The sequence below is a fragment of the Telmatherina bonti genome, assembly GCF_933228915.1.
Source record: "Telmatherina bonti genome assembly, chromosome: 1".
Lineage (NCBI taxonomy): Eukaryota > Metazoa > Chordata > Actinopteri > Atheriniformes > Telmatherinidae > Telmatherina > Telmatherina bonti.
Window position 1 is genome coordinate 40,105,627 of NC_136619.1, and position 20,569 is coordinate 40,126,195.

The window sequence follows — 20,569 nt, forward strand, 5'->3', positions numbered from 1 at the left end:
CAACATATATTCTGTTCAGTGGAACAGAAACATGTCAGGTAATGGAACTGAATGATGGAAAATGAGCTTATTTTGACTCAGATGGCAGCAACACATCAGTAAAAAGTAGTTCCAGGATACCACACCATATTTATTTATAAAGCACTTTAAAAACAACATACAGCTGACCAAAGTGCTGTACAAAAACAGCAAGTGAACAGAAACAGCTTAAGAAAATAAAATAACAATAAAATGGTAAAATAAGAGATACATGAAAAAGAAACAGTTAAAAATAAATTACAAGGAAACAGAAGACAACTCAGTCTCGCTAAAATGCCAAAGAATAATGTTTCATGATGTTTAGCGTCGTGTAGCATCTCATCTTTTAACATCTGTCTGTGAACATCTGGGAAGTGAGGAAGGGAAAGTTGTCCCATTCTGGTCTGATGACCACGGATCTGGACCTGCTGGATTTCTGCCTCCATGATGCTCCGGATGTTTGTACTGGTGGAAGGTCTGGACTGCAGCAGACCAGTTCTCCTGTTCCACCATCAGGATGTGGTCCTGCTGGACCAGTTCTCCTGTTCCACCATCAGGATGTGGTCCTGCTGGACCAGTTCTCCTGTTGCACCATCAGGATGTGGTCCTGCTGGACCAGTTCTCCTGTTCCACCATCAGGATGTGGTCCTGCTGGACCAGTTCTCCTGTTGCACCATCAGGATGTGGTCCAGCTGGACCAGTTCTCCTGTTGCACCATCAGGATGTGGTCCTGCTGGACCAGTTCTCCTGTTCCACCATCAGGATGTGGTCCTGCTGGACCAGTTCTCCTGTTGCACCATCAGGATGTGGTCCTGCTGGACCAGTTCTCCTGTTGCACCATCAGGATGTGGTCCTGCTGGACCAGTTCTCCTGTTCCACCATCAGGATGTGGTCCAGCTGGACCAGTTCTCCTGTTCCACCATCAGGATGTGGTCCTGCTGGACCAGTTCTCCTGTTGCACCATCAGGATGTGGTCCTGCTGGACCAGTTCTCCTGTTCCACCATCAGGATGTGGTCCTGCTGGACCAGTTCTCCTGTTGCACCATCAGGATGTGGTCCTGCTGGACCAGTTCTCCTGTTCCACCATCAGGATGTGGTCCTGCTGGACCAGTTCTCCTGTTGCACCATCAGGATGTGGTCCTGCTGGACCAGTTCTCCTGTTGCACCATCAGGATGTGGTCCAGCTGGACCAGTTCTCCTGTTCCACCATCAGGATGTGGTCCTGCTGGACCAGTTCTCCTGTTGCACCATCAGGATGTGGTTCAGCGTGGTCCCGCTGGACCAGTTCTCCTGTTCCACCATCAGGATGTGGTCCAGCATGATGGAACCTGCCAGGTCTTCCCTGAAAGAGACGTTGTCTGGATGGGAGCAGATGTTTCAGCATTGATGGAGCTTCCCAGATGTGGAAGCTGCCCACGCCATCGGCTCTAATGCAACCCCATCCCATCAGAGATGCAGGCTGATAACAAGCTGGATGCTCCCTCTCCTCTTTAGTCTGCAGGACACGCCGTCCATGCTGTCCACAAACTATTCCACATCTTCATCCAGGTTTCCACTCAGAACCTTTTAAATGAGCTTTGGTCCAGAGAAGACGGCGTGTTTCTGGAACGTGTGGCTTCTTCTTTGCATGACAGAGTTCCTACCCACATTCAGTGTGGGAATCTGGGAAGACTGCAGCAGCACATACCTGGAACTTATTCATGTTTGTGAGGATGTTATGAATTTATCTAATCTAGATTACTGAATCAACTTTTCTTTGTCATCTCAAAAGCAAATTTACAAAGCTTACATGTAAGCACATTGTGCCGTCTCTGGGGTAATTGTTATTGGCTGCTCAGAACATCCGTCCTCTGTGTCCGATAACTGCAGGTCTAACATGAAGTCTGTAAACAGAGCAGAGGTGATGTTTTTCAGGACTGATTCATCTCTTCATTTCAGGGCGAAACGTAACTCCGAGCGACACAGCTGTGCTTTTCCGTGTATACTGTCAGCGCACAATGTCTACATTTAGGGACAAAATATTCCCACTTCTGGTTTTTACATTTCCTATATTTTTACATCTATAATGCAGATAAAAATGTTGAATCTGACATGATGGATCCAAGTTTTCTTCATGTGAACAATCCAGACTTTAGCAGGACGGCACACAGATCAGAGCAGAGACTGTGTCTCCTGTTTGCTCTCCAGGGAGCCTGGAACGTGGCTGCAGACTTGCTGAAACACAAAAAGGAAATGATGATGATGCTATCTTTGATCTCCTGATTACAGACGATCAATTTCTTTTGTGCTGAACTGAATCAGATTTGCTAAATGAAGAGTTTTCAAGAGCATTTTGGCTCTTGAACAAACACAGATAGCAGATTTATGACGTTAAAGACCTCACATGATCATCATTTCAGCTCTTATTCCGATGATCAGTCATAAATTTGACTGAAACGTTTCCATTAGAAGTGAAGAGCTGCTCGGTATCTGTGTGTTGTGTGTAATGGTTAGTTAAGTGCTCTGAGCTTTCTGAGCTTGTCGCTGCTTGTAGAGAGATTTTCTTCCGCCCTCCCGATAGCTCCCCCATCATTACTGAACTCACTTCACTGTTAAGTGCTGCGTGTGTTTACCGAGAGGCGGACAGCCGAGTGTTTACAGTAATCATCACATCCATGCACCTACGCTCTATTTGTGCATCTGTGAGTGTGTGTGAGTGTGTGTGTGTGTGTGTGTGTGTGTGTGTTTGGCAGCCTGCGGTGTTGTGATCTGAAATAAGAGGTTTCTGAGAAAAAGGGCACTTTAACGCTCCTCACAGACATTAGTAAGGGGGGGTTTAAGTGGTACAACTGCATCCAGGCGCCCACTACCTCTTTCAGGTTTTTCCTGAGCTTGGCTGTCTGCCAGTAGAAATGGAGAAACTTGATGAGAGGACTGGATTTCACACAGCAGCTCTGATGAAAGGCTGGCAGTAGTCATGTGAAAAGTCACATACGTGTTACATGAAGCTGGAGCTGAGAGGTTAGACGTGCTTTGGAGGATTTAATGATCCACTGGAAGATTAAGAAGGCAGAACAAAAACTTTTTATTCTTTATTGTTTTGTTTATTCTTTATTCACATATTAAATATACCGGCTAAGTGTGTCCAGTTTTACTGGATGAATATACATGTTCATTTCGTTAACCTGACTCTCTGACAGAAGCTTTAGAGTGAGGATTTCTACCTCTGGTGTCTACGCCTCTTCTTCCATGTATGCTTTGCCACTGAGAGAGCACATCCAGGAGTGTTAGGACGCCAGAGCAAAGATACTTCTTATTGTAGAGTAAATTTTAAAAAATTTGTTTTAAAGTCTCTGAAAAGTCTTGCACCTCTACGTTGTTTCTTATTCCCATCAGTCAGCCGACCAGGTGTTGCTAGTGATTCCTAAATCCTAAATCACAAAGAAAAATGAAATGCGATCGAGCTTTTAAATGTTGTGGCTCTATAAAACTCTGAAACGAGCTTCTTCTGAACATAACACAGCTTCCTCAGATAGTTTCTTTTTAAAACATAATTTTAAATCACTCTTTTATTCTTCGGCTTGTAATCCAGTCTGTGACTAAATAAATAAATATGCTATAATGTCCTATGCTTTGCTATACTTTGGTATGCCATGCTATGCTATGCTATGTTTTGCCATGCTATGCTATGCTGTGCTATACTATGCTATGCTATGATATGATATGCTATGCTATGCTTTCTCATGCTATGATATGCTACGTTTTGTTATGCTACGCTGTGCTATACTATGCTATGCTATACTTTGATATGCTATGCTATGCTTTGCTATACTTTGGTACGCCATGCTATGCTTTGCTATGCTATGATATGCTATGCTGTGCTATACTATGCTATGATATGCTATACTTTGATATGCTATGCTATGCTTTGCTATACTTTGGTACGCCATGCTATGCTTTGCTATGCTATGATATGCTATGCTGTGCTATACTATGCTATGATATGCTATACTTTGCTATGCTATGATATGCTATATTATGCTTTGCTATGCTATGCTTTGGCATGCTATGATGTGCTGTGCTATGCTAAGATATGATGTGCTATACTACGCTATGCTAGGCTTTGCTTTACGCTTCTCTGCTCGTGTCAACATCTCTGACCTTATGACTCTGCTCTTCCATGTTGCTGCTAACCCTTAAGGCCACATATAATTAACTCTACTCATGTGATATCAGATCCACCTCATCAGCTTTGTGCAACAGGAAGACAACCTAGCTCACTGTGGGTCACTAATGCACACTTGATGTTGGAAAATGATTTATGTTTGGTTTTTTTTGTTTGTTTTTTTTTTTATGTTTCACTCGTTCAAATCATGAAACTGACTCTTCATGGTTTTTCATGAAGGTGAGGTAATGAATGAAGGTTGTGCTAGATTTTAAACAAACACTAACTATACACAAACAATTACAGTTTAATAGTATATCTACTTTGTACATAAATTGATATATATCAACACTACATCTTAACACCAACCGGTTTGTACAAAGTCAGGTGATGATGAAGCAGCGTCTCCTACGACTTTAATCTGCCAACGAGTAGGCCATTTTTATCACTTGTTCAGTGATTGTGCCAAACCTTTGATACAGATTCAGGTGCAGAAATGACACATAGACACCTCAACGAATGAAAGATAATCTTTAAATTGTTTCTGGACCTAAACGGGAAACGGTATGAAGCCTCTGGCTGTCAACCATCCCAACTCATATCATGGGTGGTATTTAAAGTAAAGCAGAGGTGTATTTGGATGACATAAGGGGGTCTCATTGTGAAAGCACCAACCTGCTTTCATCTCAAGCTGTCATCCGTCACCTGGGAGACACATTGGCACACACATGGATGCGATGTTATGACATGATCTGGACGTGGCGCTGGCTTAATGGCAGCAGCAGGATTAAGCAGTGAGAAGGCACTCTCAAAGGCTGCACACGTTTGATTTATAGGGTTCATAAAGTTCATAAATGAAGGAGGTGGAACAAAGAGATAACAACTTTGATTTACGGCCGTCAGGAAGTTATGAGAGAAGAACATGGTTTGTAGCACTCAGGTTAGAAATCCTCAGCAAATAAGCTGCTTTCCAGATGCCGTTGTGCGCGTTCATCAGAGCTTACATGTCATAATGAGAACTATTCATTACATTCAACCACGTTTGGTAATTTACCAGCCACTTTCCCACAAGAGAAAAATAAAACACACAAAAAGCCACTTAAAACCTCCAGTAAATACCATCCAGTGAATTTATAGCTCTGTTTGGATTGTGTAAAAACAAGCTTCACATCTGCAGCGAGACAACAGTCACACGCTGCTCTGAATGAATCAGTCAACATCAGAGCGTGTCGCTGGAAACAAACGTTTTCAGAATAAAAAAAGCGTGATGTTCTGTTAGCTCTTCCCACATGCTGCAGATTATTTAATCAGTCTGAAAATGAAAGGTTTTCTCCCTGAAAGAATGCGTTTGAACAGGAAGAATAAAGCTCATTTTGACATCAGGAAAACGTGATGCTGAAATCTTCAGCAGTTGTTGTGGCCTAAAAAGTCTATATGATGAAAGTAGAATCTGTTATAGACGTTCTAACGTGTTTGCAATCCAACCATGTCGACCTCTGCAGCCAATTTAGTCCAGATCTGATGGTGGTAGTACATCCATATACAAACTACTGGTCGTTTCTGTAAACATCTCTGCTACTTTACACTCAGTTAGGTAATATTGACTGTGAGGTCTTCTTGTGCAGATAAAGTGAGATGTGGACCAACTAAAAACATTTATTTTGGGTTAAAAATGGGACATTTTCCTTCATGAAAAGTAATGTAAGATATAAGAAGACAAACACAGAGAGAACGTTCTACAAGAAGGAGATTTACTTGGTATAAAGAAGACATTTATTGTGTTTAAGATGGACATCAAGTTTAACCCTAAAAACTCCTGCCTGGTTTATCTTTCATGTAAAAAGGCACATAGAAGCTCAGCTGTGTGTTGACGTTATCTGGAGATCATGATGTTTCTTTTCTTTTTCTCATTACCTTGATAAAAAATCAGCCTTTCCTCCAGATAAACCAGAAAAACCACTGAAACTGGTTTTTACAAACCAGTGTGCTTTTCTCTCTTAATATCACAATCCAGCTTGAGAATAACTGGTTAGCATCTCATCTGATTAGAACATGGCATCAAGGCATCCAAGTGTTTCCATCAAGCGACAACCTCCAGTGGTTTAAAGTTAAGTCTGGGCAGAGTTGCAGTTCCCCCTTCATCCACTAGGGGCTCCAAAAGGAGCAAATCCCCATAGACTCCCATGTTAAAAAGACCAACTTCACAGCAGAAGTAAACATGTTTACAGCAGAAGTAAACATGTTTACAGCAGAAATAAACATATTTACAGCAGAAGTAAACATGTTTACAGCAGAATTAAACATGTTTACAACAGAAATAAACATGTTTACAGCAGAATTAAACATGTTTACAGCAGAAATTAACATGTTTACAGTAGAAATAAACATGTTTACAGCAGAAGTAAACATGTTTACAGCAGAAATGAACATGTTTATAGCAGAAATAAATATGTTTACAGCAGAAGTAAACATGTTTACAGCAGAAATAAACACGTTTACAGCAGAAATGAACATGTTTACAGCAGAAATAAACATGTTTACAGCAGAAGTAAACATGTTTACAGCAGAAATAAACACGTTTACAGCAGAAATGAACATGTTTACAGCAGAAATAAACATGTTTACAGCAGAAGTAAACATGTTTACAGCAGAAATAAATATGTTTACAGCAGAAGTAAACATGTTTACAGCAGAAGTAAACATGTTTACAGCAGAAATAAACATGTTTACAGCAGAAGTAAACATGTTTACAGCAGAAATAAATATGTTTACAGCAGAAGTAAACATGTTTACAGCAGAAATAAACATGTTTACAGCAGAAATAAACATGTTTACAGCGGAATAAACATGTTTACAGCAGAATTAAACATGTTTACAGTAGAAATAAACATATTTACAGCAGAAATAAACATGTTTACATCAGAAATAAACATGTTTACAGCAGAAATGAACATGTTTACAGCAGAAATAAACATGTTTACAGCAGAAGTAAACATGTTTACAGCAGAAATAAATATGTTTACAGCAGAAGTAAACATGTTTACATCAGAAATAAACATGTTTACAGCAGAAATGAACATGTTTACAGCAGAAATAAACATGTTTACAGCCTGGTACACAAACCCAGTTTAGTTTAAACAAGTCAGTTTTACCTTCATGACGACTGGGAGGAGAAGCTTCTCCGTTGTGTGATCGGTGCAGATTTGCCCACTTTTGTTGGACCTGCTCAGAACTGTACAGGTTTTAGTGTGAAATATATAAATGGTTCTGTGAAATGCATGACTGTGTATTCAGTCCTGACACAGAGATTGCATTGTGTGCATAACCACAGTGCAGAGCACCGTTATGTGTGGAACGGTGAATGCTGTGAGACTTAGTCGTCTTTTTGTCCCGTTAGACTTACAGAGTTTCATGTCATGCACAATGACTGTGAAGCCATTTGTTATGAGGTTTTTCAGCCTGAGGAAGGACACCGTAATGACGCTGACTGCAGTAGTTCATGCTAAAAACCTGGGTTTAAGCACAGCGAGGTGGAAAACAAAGTGACTTTTCCCCATAAATCCACAGCAGTCTGAGTTGGTATAAACAGTGTGTCTCGATGGGAAACATCTGTCCAGGCTGATGTTATGTCAGCGTCTCTCCTCCTGTATGAAGTCCAGTAAACCTCACAACAATGCTGCAAGCACAATCAATCACACACACACACACACACACACACACACAGATAAACACATTTCCCTCGGGCTGAGGTTGTGCAAATGTGAGAGGGGGTGAATGTGTGTATGTCAGCAACACAGTAGTTAAAAACACAAACATCTCCAGACCCTCACAGCTGCAGGAGGGAATCAGGCCTGTGGATGTAAACTAACTTCCCATTTACTGAATAAAAATCCCAAACACAACAAAGCAACGAGTCAGACATCGCCGCTGAGCAGAGATGTGGCTCAAACGGGTCGGATGAGAAGATCCCAAAAGCATGTAAACAAAACCAGATCCGAAGCTTCAGACCGCAGCGGTTCATCTGAGCCGGTTCTGCTCTGATCCTGCTCCTGTTATGTGAGATTAGTCTATTCCAGTCGCTCCCAACAGCAGAGGAGGGGCTGCTGTGTGAGCAGAGTCCAGAAAGCTAAAAATAAACCTCACAAGCATTGTGTCTGGATGCTGTTTATGTGATCCAACTTTTCTCATAAAGTCCTGCTGATTTGGGGGTTTACAGCGGGGGTGTCTGGCTCTGGCCCTCCAGGGCCACAATCCTGCAGGTTTTCCATGAATGCTCCAAAACACCTGACTCAGCTTAATCAGTCAGCGTGCAGAACTTCGTTTTAATGTGAACCAGGTTTGTTGGAGTAGGGATACACTGAAAACCTGCAGAAGCCCATGGAGGACCGGCTTTGGACACCCCTGGTTTACAGTAACGGCTCCTGCTTCTCTAGTTCAGATAGTTCACATCAGTCATCTCAGGGGGGTTTACAGTATTTTCTGTCCGGTTGTCCAGTTTTCTGGCCATGATTTAAAGCTGGAGTATGTAAGATTCTCAATATTTTCAAAATAAATTAACTAAAAAAATAACTACAATCATAATTAGATAGTTTTTTGAACATGTAGGTTCCAGTCTGTCCATATTTGATGCGTTATTAAATTACAAGTTTAATTAATGACAAATGACAAAAAGCAATTTTTTTTTTTACTGGTAGACAAACATTTAAGAAGGGTCTTTGTCATTAATTAAACTTGTAATTTAATAACACATCAAATATGGACAGACTGGAACCTACATGTTTAAAAAAACTATCTAATTATGATTGTAGTTATTTCTTTAGTTAATTTTATTTTGAAAATATTGAAAATCTTACATACTCCACCTTCAAGGTTCAGATTATAAGGATAAAATAAAATAAGAACAGTAATGAAGGCGCTAAATATGTTCATTTCCATATAGTAACCTGAACAAACAAACCAATTTAAATACATTTCATATCTCATAATGGATGTTTTTATCTTTGTGGTCTACAGTTCTCTGCAGTCCACCCTTCTTAGGATCCTGAGAGGTTTATTAATCACAAAAATAATAAAAAATCTCACCAGGATTAGAATAAAAATGAGAAAACCCACTTTGTTCTCACCTCTTATCGCCACTCCAAGCACCTGCAGATTGGAGATGTTTGCAGCCTGCAGTGTTTTCTTCTGGGGAGTCTGGGTGGAATTTGCGAGACATGTGGTAAAAGCTCAGAGGTTGGCCTGTGAAAGTCAAGGATGCTTCTTACTGCTGACAGTAAAAGAACAAGGACAGGAGTTAACAACAGACAGGAACATTTCAATGAAAGTAAAACGAGGAAGAAAGGCATGTGGAATAAAAACACGGCGCTGCAGATCGTCTTTAAGATGTTGAACCAGACGGAGAGGCCAGAGAGTCATTCAGGAGACCCAACCTGCAGAATGAACTGAAACCTACCGCAAAGCCAAAAACATGTTGCCTCACAGATAACGATGGAGGCAGATGAGAGGGGGGAGGGACTGTATGAAGTTTGAAGAGATGACAGGAAGAAATAAACCTTGCATCCTGAAAACCTCGGGACCATGTTGAGGTCAGGGTGCGAGGCTTCAGCATGACGCTAAACTCACGTTTGTCACGACAGAAAGTGGAAAAAAAACCCAAGCAGAACAAAGTGAAAACATCCAAGCAGGAAGAAGCTGGCGAGGAAACAACACAGCAGTTAACAGGTTTTCTTCTTCCTTCTGCAAATGCAGGCGAGATGAACGACTGAGGGAAGCTCTGATGCTGAAAAGCAGACCCCCGTCCTCTGATGAAGCAGCTGACGGCGCTGCGAGGAGCCGCCAAACGGCCCTTTGAATGAAAGAAACCTGCATATTTTTTAGGTTTTTATTGTTTTTAAAACGAGCCGTTCTTCACTTCGACCTGAAAACAAGTCAGACACAAGAAAACTGCTGCACAGTTAGAAAACAAGCCGCTTTGGGAAGGTCATTAATTACTCCCAGGCAGCAGCACAGCTCAGCGCACCTCCAGATTCCCACCAGCTGGATGGCGCACGCACACACACACACACACACACACACACACACACACACACACACACACACACACACACACACACACACACACACACACACACACACACCAACATCATTCTCAGAGGAATTCAGGTTGGCATCCTGACCTGCCTGGACTCACTCTGTGGACCGACTCCAGCTCTCTGACTGAGAACTGTGATTATCTGCTCAGCTCTCAGTGCATGTGTGTGTGTGTGTGTGTGTGTGTGTGTGTGTGTGTGTGTGTGTGTGTGTGTGTGTGTGTGTGTGTGTGTGTGTGTGTGTGTGTTGTTGTTTTGGGAACTGCATCAGATATATGAGGCTTGGCTGACTTCCAGGAGCCCACACTGTCCATCTGCCAAACCATACCATGGCCACACACCCCTATGCTGAAAAGTTCCCTGCTGGGCACCAAATGTCCCATTTATTCAGGCTGAGAACCAGTTTTTCCTGCAGAATCACGGTTTCAGATTAATGCCTGCTGAAAAAAATCATCTAAACAACAAATACAGCTGAAGGTGTGAAACTGCTTTTAGCTGCAAATGACCACAAAAGGACAATTCTTCCTGTGAAACTCGGTGCTAAAAGATCTTCATTCAGTGTGAAATCCTGTCAGGCCAAAGTTAATGTGAGGCTTCAGGACTGGAATTAGAAACACAGAAGGTTCCTTCTTTTCTTATTGTTCCAGACGTCCAACGAAGATGATCTGAGGCTGAATCGACTTCAGGCTGTTTATCTGATGACGCTTCAGCTGATAAATTGAGTTAATCTTATAGGAGGAGACTAAATGAGTCGAACCTCCTGTGGGGGGGAAGAATCCATCGTCAAATTGTTGCCATCTGACTTCAATTTGGGATTTTTCAAATAAACACAGAGTGTCACAGCCATCAATTTCAGCTGAAAGGACACAGCTGCCATGCAACAAACACCCCCTCTAACAAAAGAAAATCAGCAATGAGGTCAGGGACACTTCACCAGGAGAAAAACCAGGAAACTTTCATTAACTCCACCACAGCGTGGAAACAAAGAACCTGGACTGAGACGGTATGATCATTGTTTACAATCATCCCTCACATAAACTTCCTCTGAAAAATCAAGTTTCATTTTGCTTCTGGAAAGAGATTTTTCTAACAATCTGTTTATTTCCCTGAGCCGGGTTCTGCCAGAGGTATTCTTCCTGTTAAAGGGGAGTTTTTTCCTTCCCACTGTCGCCGCGTGCAGCTCAGGATGGAGGATTGGATCCAAGTCATGACTCGATGCAATCAGTTGGTTTCTATTATAGGATATGTATGAATTGGCTTGAACTGATGTGTATGTAAAGTGTCCTGAGACAACATTGTTGTGAAGTGACGCTGTACAAATGAAGATGAATTGAATTTTAAAAAACAAGCGGAATCATCTCATCGAATCAGAGTTTATTTGTACAGCAGCTTTCATACAAGAAGCAGTTCAGTTTTTTTTACACATATTAAAACATCAGTAAAACAAATAGACACATCATTCACACACACACACACACACACACACACACACACACACACACACACACACACACACACACACACACACACACTAATGTTGCCTGATAAAGCTTCCAAAATAGTCTGCTGTTTCTTTAACAGACAAGAATAATAATAATAATAATAATAATAATAATAATAGTAAAAGAATAAACATAAAAAAAGATCTGGCTTGGTAGACTGTGAGGAATCCCCTCAGACCAGGGGCCAGCCCACCCAGAACCATAGGGTACGTCACCACTGGAACGGCCACAACTCAGGGTTGGCCCCGATCCGTACTGCAGGGGCCAACCTGTCAGAAGCCATCCCCATGGCAACGACCCGGCAAACTGAATAGGCCCCCAGCGTGGTGGACCCCCATGAGGAAAACACTGGAGGAACAGAACGTAAGATCAAACAAGACTAAGACCTACAAGGAAGCAGTTAACAACACTAAATAAATACATAATAAAAGTGAGCATAAGAATAAAATATTTAAGAAATAAGAGCAGACTGGTCATGTAGAACTTACATTTATCCAGACATGCTTGTTGGTTGTTCTTCATGGTTTACTTTATATGCATGTAAACAGGGACGTGTCCAGAGCATTTCTGATGGGGTGGCCAGAGTGGGAAAACGCTTACGTACGCATAAATAAGACTTAAAAAAATGTATCTAGATATGTGGAAATGATTAATTATTCCAGCTATCATCTGATGTTTAACGTGAAGTTGTAAAGATAAACAGCAGGTGATATTTATTCACCTACAACTGTTGGGGTGACCCTGCGTAACACGGCATCACAGGTTTTATCAGCGTTTCTTCCGTCGGCCGTCACGTCTGTGGTTTCATGACATCTTCCTAAAACGTGGTTGGATAAATATTACAGGATGAATGCAGCGTTATGAGGAATAACATATGGAAATAGATTTTATGCTGCATTCACTTGCACCTGGGCATCGGAGTTTTATCCAGTTAAAGGTCAGTTTTTGGAGAATTGGATTCTTTGTTCTTAACCCCCCTTCAACGTGAGCCGCTTTACCTTCAGCTAAATTTATACTGTTTTTATTTATTTCTTCCACACGTTGCAGTTTTTTATGTTTTGTAACCTTGTGTCTATGAAAAGCGCGATATAAATAAAGCTTATCTATCTAATCTTTTCATTAAAAAGCATTTAAGAACATTTGTCGTCTTCTTCGCCCAACTCCTACGTCTCATTAGGAACAGGCTTCTGCTGAGTGATGAGTTGCAGAATCCATTCCCAGTTCAGGTTTCCAGTTAATAAACCAGCTGCTTAAAAACATATTTAAACAGAAAAAAACTTATTATGAAGCATGTTTTCTAAACACAAAATGTCCATCCACAACTTTTCCCAGATGTGTTGCTATGAGAGCAACACAGCTCACTACCGCCACCTGCTGGCAACAACCATCACAACATCCAGCATTCAGAGGCAACACGTTTTAGACTTAATACACAGTATAGTTTTTATTGTTTATATTAAATCAGAGAGATAAGCACTATAACATACATTACAAACAAATAAAATTTTATATCTTGAAGGAAAATAAACTCAAATGACATTTTAAAAAAAAAAAAAAAAGTAACACTAGTGGACAGAAACATTTCTTTAAATAACAGAACTGTACATTTTCATAAGTAACTAAAAAAAAAAAAAAAGACCAAAATAAAAACAAAAAAACAAGTTAGACAGCGAGACTAAGTTATAGAAAACAACCATGGGCATATTGAGCTAAAAGCTAGAGGGTAGTGATTATCAGCTGATGCAGGTAACTGCTGGAATATGAAAATACAACAAAGTAAGGCAGCAGAAGGCAGGCGTCCAGACGGCGGGAGACGGGCTGGGACCAACGGGAACCCTAAAAACAGCTAAATTACTCCGCTATATGGCTCCTTCCACGGCAGGGTGGAGGCAAGAGCAAGAATAACAACAACAACATCTGAAACTGTGTTTAAACCCTTATATAAAAAAAAAAAAACCCTCAGACCAATCCCGGCACCCCTCCCAAATCTGACGACGACACAGAAAAGACCCGCAATCTACACAGTAACATCTGGATCGAGCAGGAACACAAAGAGTGCAAAAAGGTTGCACAAGAGCCTTCAATTCATTCATTACGACCAGCTGGACTCTGACACCGAACGGCAACCCACACTGTGGACACGGACACATGTAATATTGTCTTTTCTGGTCAATCTGATCCGTCACGTCGCACACGTAGAAGCTGAACCTATGAGCCGTGTTGCGCTGCATAGCTGCACCTGTTCTACAGGCTTCACTTTGACAAAGTTGCATAGGTAAAAGAGCAAACTTCACTTCTTTTTGAAAAATAAAAAGCTCTTTAAAGTTTATCAAAGTGACACAAGGGGGCACTCGATGCCCAACATGGCAGAGCCGTTACATAACTGACTCCCAGTATGAGCACAGATCCCACCACAGGACTCCCAGTAAGCCAAATGCTTCCCCACATCCATTCTAAACTGGAAAATTCTGACTTCAAAAGTGTGTGTTGGCATATATATATATATATATTTATATATAAGTAACACACAGACACACACACAGCAACTGCTGCATTCAACTTCTTTGGGTCATCAGGTGCAAAAAGAGTTTAAGTGCAATTTTACATGATGTCCGATGTCCACGCTGTCTGAATGACTCACCCTGACTGTGTGGCGTGTGTGTGTGTGAGGGGGTTGGGGTTGCTTCACAAAAGCTCCTATAGAACAAAAAGGAAAGAAAGCCAACGGATTCAGGACAGAAAGGATCCACAGTAGCGCAGCGCATGCCCTTATTCACAATCCGACCTTAAGTACAGTACAAGCGCCGTTAATGTGTCAGTAAAAAATGTAAATCAGATGCAACAAACATACACATTAAGTATTACATGTTCAAAATAGAAAAAAAAGGATTGTGATGCTCATCCCAGTTCTGCCAGAGAGGAACGTTCAAATCCAACCAATTCGCAACGAAACCTTGTTTTATTTTTGAGTCGCATTTCTCATTTCAAAAATATTAGTAATATTATTAAAAAGCTTGTCTTTGTAAACAGTTTGCCCTTCTTGTCTTGTCTGAAAATACACTAATCTGACTGAAATTTGAGGCATATATATGAATATATATATTTGTATATATTATAAATCTGTGGCTAACATGTTAAAAACAATCTCGACACCATAAGCAAAGAAAAAACATGAAGTTAAATCCTTCTAGTCTTCAGTTCTCCTGCGATTCTTCTGGAGCCTGAAGTGGCCGCGGTGCAGCTGGACTCCACTCCACCTGAAGCTGCCGCAGCTCCTTTGTAAGAAACGCTGATTGTGTGTTGGCATTTATTGCTGCTCTCCTGCACGGCGATGGCGTTGCTATGGTGTGTAACCATGGTTATGGTGTTGCCATGGTTTCGGCGGCAGGGAATGGTGAGCTGGTGATGAGAAAGGAGCGGGAGGACTTGCGCTCCTCTCTGGATTGTCTCGTGTGTTCCTCTGAGTCGTTTTGGTTGGAGGGGGGGTGCAAAGACTCAGGGCTGGACCTGCATCGGGTCCCAGTGCTCGTTTGTTTTCTTTAAACCCACTACTGCATCAAAGAAACTCTCACAAAACATGAGCTGAAGCATGCTTTAAGGGGAACTGCGGCAAGCATGTGTAAACAGTTTGTTCACGACTCTCCTTTTTAAGGTGTGTGTGCGCATGCTGCAAATGTCTTTCACATTAATGAATCTTAGTGGCAGTGGACGCATGCACAGTGGCCTTATCCAGATCGTCTGCATGCATATTCAGATTTGTACACTACACACTGCAAAATTCATGTGTGTGCTTCTTCCTCCGAAGGCGCGCTTCATTCAGAGTCTGTCGCTGCGGAAAGTATCCTCCACAGATGGGTCCGGCAGCACCATGTCGGGGTCGCTGAGCATGCTCAGGCCGTCCAGGCTGAGAGGCTCGATGTGCAGCTCGTCCTCCAGCGGGAAGCCTCCCTCTGAGTCAAAACATTCGGGCACCGTGGAGAGCGTGCTGCTGATGTCCTTGGACAGACTCGGGTTGGAGTCATCTGGGAGAAACAGATGATGGTGGGTGAATGAAAAACACTTCCTCTCGCTACAGCTGACAGTAACACTGCCCTCCTCGTTAGTCACGACAGCTCTTCCTTTCTTAGTTAAAACCTGTCTCGGAGTTAAAGAGCGCCGCGCTGGAACTGAAGCCCTGATGAGGCCGGGATCTCTGGAGGGAAACCTGAGCCGAAGCCAACGGCCTCAGGAGAACACCTCCATCCTCCTCCCGCAGGCCCGTCCGAAACGAGCCGCCCTGGAGACGCTCCTGTTTACATCCCTCTCAGTGAAAAGCTACAGCACCAACAGCGACGATACGGAGAATAATTCCTGTCAACCAAACCGGTTTCACCATAAAACACGACAACAACTTCAAATCTGTTTCTAAGACGAATGAGTCTGGGGATATTTTTGGCTTTAAGCAGAGAGTATGACCTCTACGGAGCATGGTCGGCTCTGACCTCTTCCAGTCCAGTTTAAGGCTTCAAATCTCCACTCTGAAGCTGCTGCAGCTTTCACAGCTTTTCTGAAGCCAAAGAGGAAAAAGGAAGAAGTAGAACAGATTCTGCTGAGCTGTTACGATGAAAACACAGTTAGGATCGTTAGACAGTATCGTGTCTGAGTGAAAGGAGTTCTATGTCGTGAAACACAACTTTCCACTGTCCTGATCAGAGTTTATCTCCACAGTTTTGCTGACATGACACATAACGTCTTCTCATTTTGACAAGAAGATCTGCAGCTTAAAAGGATTTCAGAGCCAAACAAACACTGAAATCGGCAGTTCTGTTACTGTAACGTTCACGCTTCGTGTGCGGTAAAGACGAATGGCCTGACGACGCAGAAACGTGGCGTTTTCATGGTGGATGCAGATGAACTTGTGGTGAAACGATGGTTAGAACAGTGTTTTTCAATCACAGAGCTGTGGCACACTACTGCGCCTTTAGATCAGGTGTGCCGTGGGAAACAATCTTATTAAAATATTTTGACAAAAACAGCTTCATATTGTTAATATACAGAAGTTAATATAATAGTTATATACAGTTAATATAAGCTACAGAGTTTCATTTTGCAGCATTTTCAGTTTGCGGTGTTCCCGGCGATCGTTTCCATGAAATGAATTTACCTTGGTTTGGAAAAGGTTAGAAAACACTGGGTTAGAAACTGTCCTGGTGGGAATTCCCACACATTTAATCTCCACTGACGACACGGACAACCGGTCAACTTTCTATTTTATCTGTCTTCAGGCTGACGGACACCACTAAACACCGTCTGTTTGTTACAAACCAATCTTATTCTGTTATATAGAAGCTACAAAGTTCAGCAGATGTGAGCCTTCTTCATATGAGCAAACAAAGTAGCAGATGTATTTTATTTATCACATCATATTCATCAGTGTTACTGTACAGCATGTTTTCCTGACATTACGCAGCTCTACGTTAGACCTATTATACGGTGGCCCACAGGTTCAAACGCGCTTCATATAGAAAAACTGCTGCATTAGGAATAGAAGTGCAAGAAGGAAACGCTGCAAATCCTAAACGCACTGCAAAACAGAAAAGCGCTGCAACAAGAAAACGCTGCAGATTCAGTCTCACAAAGGAAACGCTCCGGTGAGTTTCTAAACGAGACACAAACGCCGGTTCTGTACTAAGTTTGTTCGCGGATGTCTCTTCACCTGCCTGCAGTATGAAGGGAGGAACGGGATGACAAATTCATATAAGGGTCACGATGGGAGCCGGAGCCTATCTCAGTGTCTTTGAGCGAAAGTCACTAACAGATGTGCAAGTTTAATCAAATCAAAGATGCTTTATTTATATCTGAGGGGAAATTCAAAGTTCAAGCCGGCTCGTCCAAGGTTTGACATGCAGACATGTAACATTAATGAGAAAAGAAGAATACAGAACCGAGCTGAAACTTCTAACGCCTTATAACAGGTAAGAACAGAGATACATTAGGATCATAGGGGGTCGATGGAAAAAAGGTCATGTAACTCCGCGCCGCGCCACTAGACGACGCAGTTCAAAGAGACAGAGAAAAAAAAACCTCTAACATTTAAACACAAACTCAGACAAAGACACACAAAGTCCAGGGAGGCGGTGAGTCTGGTGGGAGGGGACCGGGGGGTGGCTGAGGAGGGGGGACAGAGCGTCGATGAACATGTCTTCTTCTGTTCTCAGGAGGGGGGTTCATTATTTATCATTTAATTAATTAATGTCCTATCGTTCCATTACGGGCGTTACCATAGCAACGCGTTAACCAACAGACTGTCGACGTGTGAAAGAGAGAAACTCGCAGTAGCCTGAGGCCAACATAAGATAGTCCCGATACCCGACTTGTTTGTCTGCTGCCCGTCTCATGACTTGAAGGGAAGTCATGTTATTATAACAGTTTAACAACAGCGGTAATTACCTGCGTAACACACAGGTGCAGAGGGGCGGAGCCTGGGACCTGCGAGGACTCTGCCTGAAAAGACGTTTTTACTGCAGGCAGGTGAAGAGACACCTGCACACAAACTTTGTCTCTCGTTGTGAGAATCTGCAGCATTTTCTTGTTGCAGCTGTTTTTCTTTATGCAGCACTTTTCTGTTTTCAGTTTGTTTCTTTATTTGCGCCGCTTTTTTTTTTTATTTTTGGATTATGTTTTTGGATTTGCAGCGCTCTTCTATAGATGCAGCGTTTCTATTCCTAAACGCAGCAGTTTTTCTAAATGAAGCACATTTGAACCCGTCGGCCACCGTACCATTAACCTACATGTTCACTAGATGTGACACTTTTAACATTATATATATAATGTTATATATACATATATATGTTTATAAATCCACACTAAACCCTGCAGAGGAAACTAACAGCAGCTGTATCTGCAAAGACCTCTGAAAGGAAAGAAACAAAAACCAGAGGGAAATCATGTATTGTGTGAAGCAGCTGACGGGTGTGTCGGACTCACCGGTGAGGATGATGTTGGGCAGTCCGCCGCTGCAGTTAGAGTACAGCATGTTGGACCTCATGTGCATGGGGTCCTGCAGGCTGCCGTGGCTGCCGCCCAGCCCTGACAGAGCAGCCTGGGAGTAGTAAAGCGAGGAGGAGGAAGGATCAAGGCAGGACCCCCCTGCTGTGGAGCTCATTGCGTTTTCCAACAGACCGAACTGATCCAACTAGTCGGCAGATGGTGGAGAGAAAATGGCCATCAAGAGAAAGCACAGAGAATGAGTGAGCCGAGCTGGCGCCGTGGACACGCTGGCAGTTTATTTATTGTGATGACTTGTACAATGTTTTCTCATAACGCCGGCGGTGCAGTTAAGACCTTATTAACACTTCAGGATGAAATAACATGAAGATTCATCAACAGAACAGTTTTCCTGCTGTTCAATCTCCAAAATAACTCCGACTACTTCGTCATTTCATAGGACTGACGCCTAAACCCAGTCAGGGGAAACGCTCAGTGTGTGGTCTTAATAATCCCTCACCTGATAGGGCAGGTTCTTGCTCTGGCGATTAGAGAACTGCTGCTCGATGAAGGGGTCGCTGAAGAGCGTCGCCATGTTGTTGTGCTGTCAAAAGACAAAACAGACATCGCAAACGGTGCTTTGTTTGCCATCAGGTAATAATTTATTCATACTGTCATGGGGCCTTCCGGCCCAGCATGCTCTGCAACACCAGATAGATAAATGGTTCAGCTCTCATCAAGCTCAGCTAAACAACAAGCAGAGAAAGACTGGAACAGGCTACTGTACAGGATTCTACGGTCCTCTCAGACGGGCTGCAGGTTATCCTAACGGACAACTAGGAGCCACACGTTGCTTCTGCAGCAAACAGGAAGTTCCGTTGGAAGGATGTTAATAAGAGTAAAAAGTGCAGGAAAATGTATTTACAACGCAGCAACGGTTTGTTTCAAGAGAAGTGGTGAGAAGAGATCGATTTTGTACGGTTTACATGAAAAGTGCAGCGGCAGCTCGCTGTGAGAGGGTGTGCTAGCCTCATTTTATTTCAACTTTCTGTGTGTGTGTGTGTGTGTGTGTGTGTTTTGGGGAAATTGTGTAGAAAAAAAAGCAGTTTCTTGGATTTGGATTATCTTTTGTTTGTTTTGAGAATGAATTAAATAAACTTCATTTTATTTAGCAGAGCAGGAGTTAAATGTGGTGAACAAAGTGAAATATTTTGGCCATATAATCAGAAATGCTTTATGTGGTGATGATGATGATGATGATGATGATGATGATGATGATGACCACCGGCAGTGCCGTGAACTGTATGCACAAGGAAATATTCTGGCTCGTAAGATTAATATGTGTACAAATGATGTAAAAATAGCCTGTTTCAGAGCATATTGTACTGCATTTATGGTGCAATACTAGTAAAGTTAAAATGAAAACGCTCCTGGTGGAATCTCATGATGCTTTTAGAATATTGTTGTTACTTCCAAGATGGACGAGATCAAGTCAGATGCTCGTCTCAAATAACGTTCCTACCTTTCATGCTGTGTTGAGGAATTTCATGTATAGATTTATGTGTGGATTAAGAGAGTCAACAAATGTAATTGTGATGGTTATGACTGAGCCAAAATGAAGTGACACAAGTTATTTCTCCTGTTTTTGGAAGCACTGGAATGAATGTCTGTCTCTACGGACGTTTTTATAATGTATAATTTATAATGTGTATGTATAATTTATGTGTGTATATATAGGCTATGTGTCTATACATGAATGTGTGATTTTTAGTTATTAATTGCTTATATGGACCGATGTGTCTGGAATAAAGAATAAAGTAAAGAAAAAAAACGTAGAAAATAAAGCAAGT

At 42.1% G+C, this 20,569-nt stretch overlaps 1 protein-coding gene across 1 annotated transcript in view; it reads right to left on the reverse strand.

Annotated features, from left to right (window-relative positions):
- Positions 1-13,241: 13,241 nt before the first annotated feature.
- Positions 13,242-20,569, reverse strand: part of crtc3 (CREB regulated transcription coactivator 3) — a 52,563-nt gene continuing 45,235 nt past the window's right edge. Inside the window, 3 exon segments of the mRNA XM_079241081.1 lie at positions 13,242-15,775; positions 18,720-18,927; positions 19,240-19,323. Of these exon segments, the coding sequence (XP_079097207.1) occupies positions 15,570-15,775; positions 18,720-18,927; positions 19,240-19,323 (498 nt within the window). The 3' untranslated portion in view covers positions 13,242-15,569.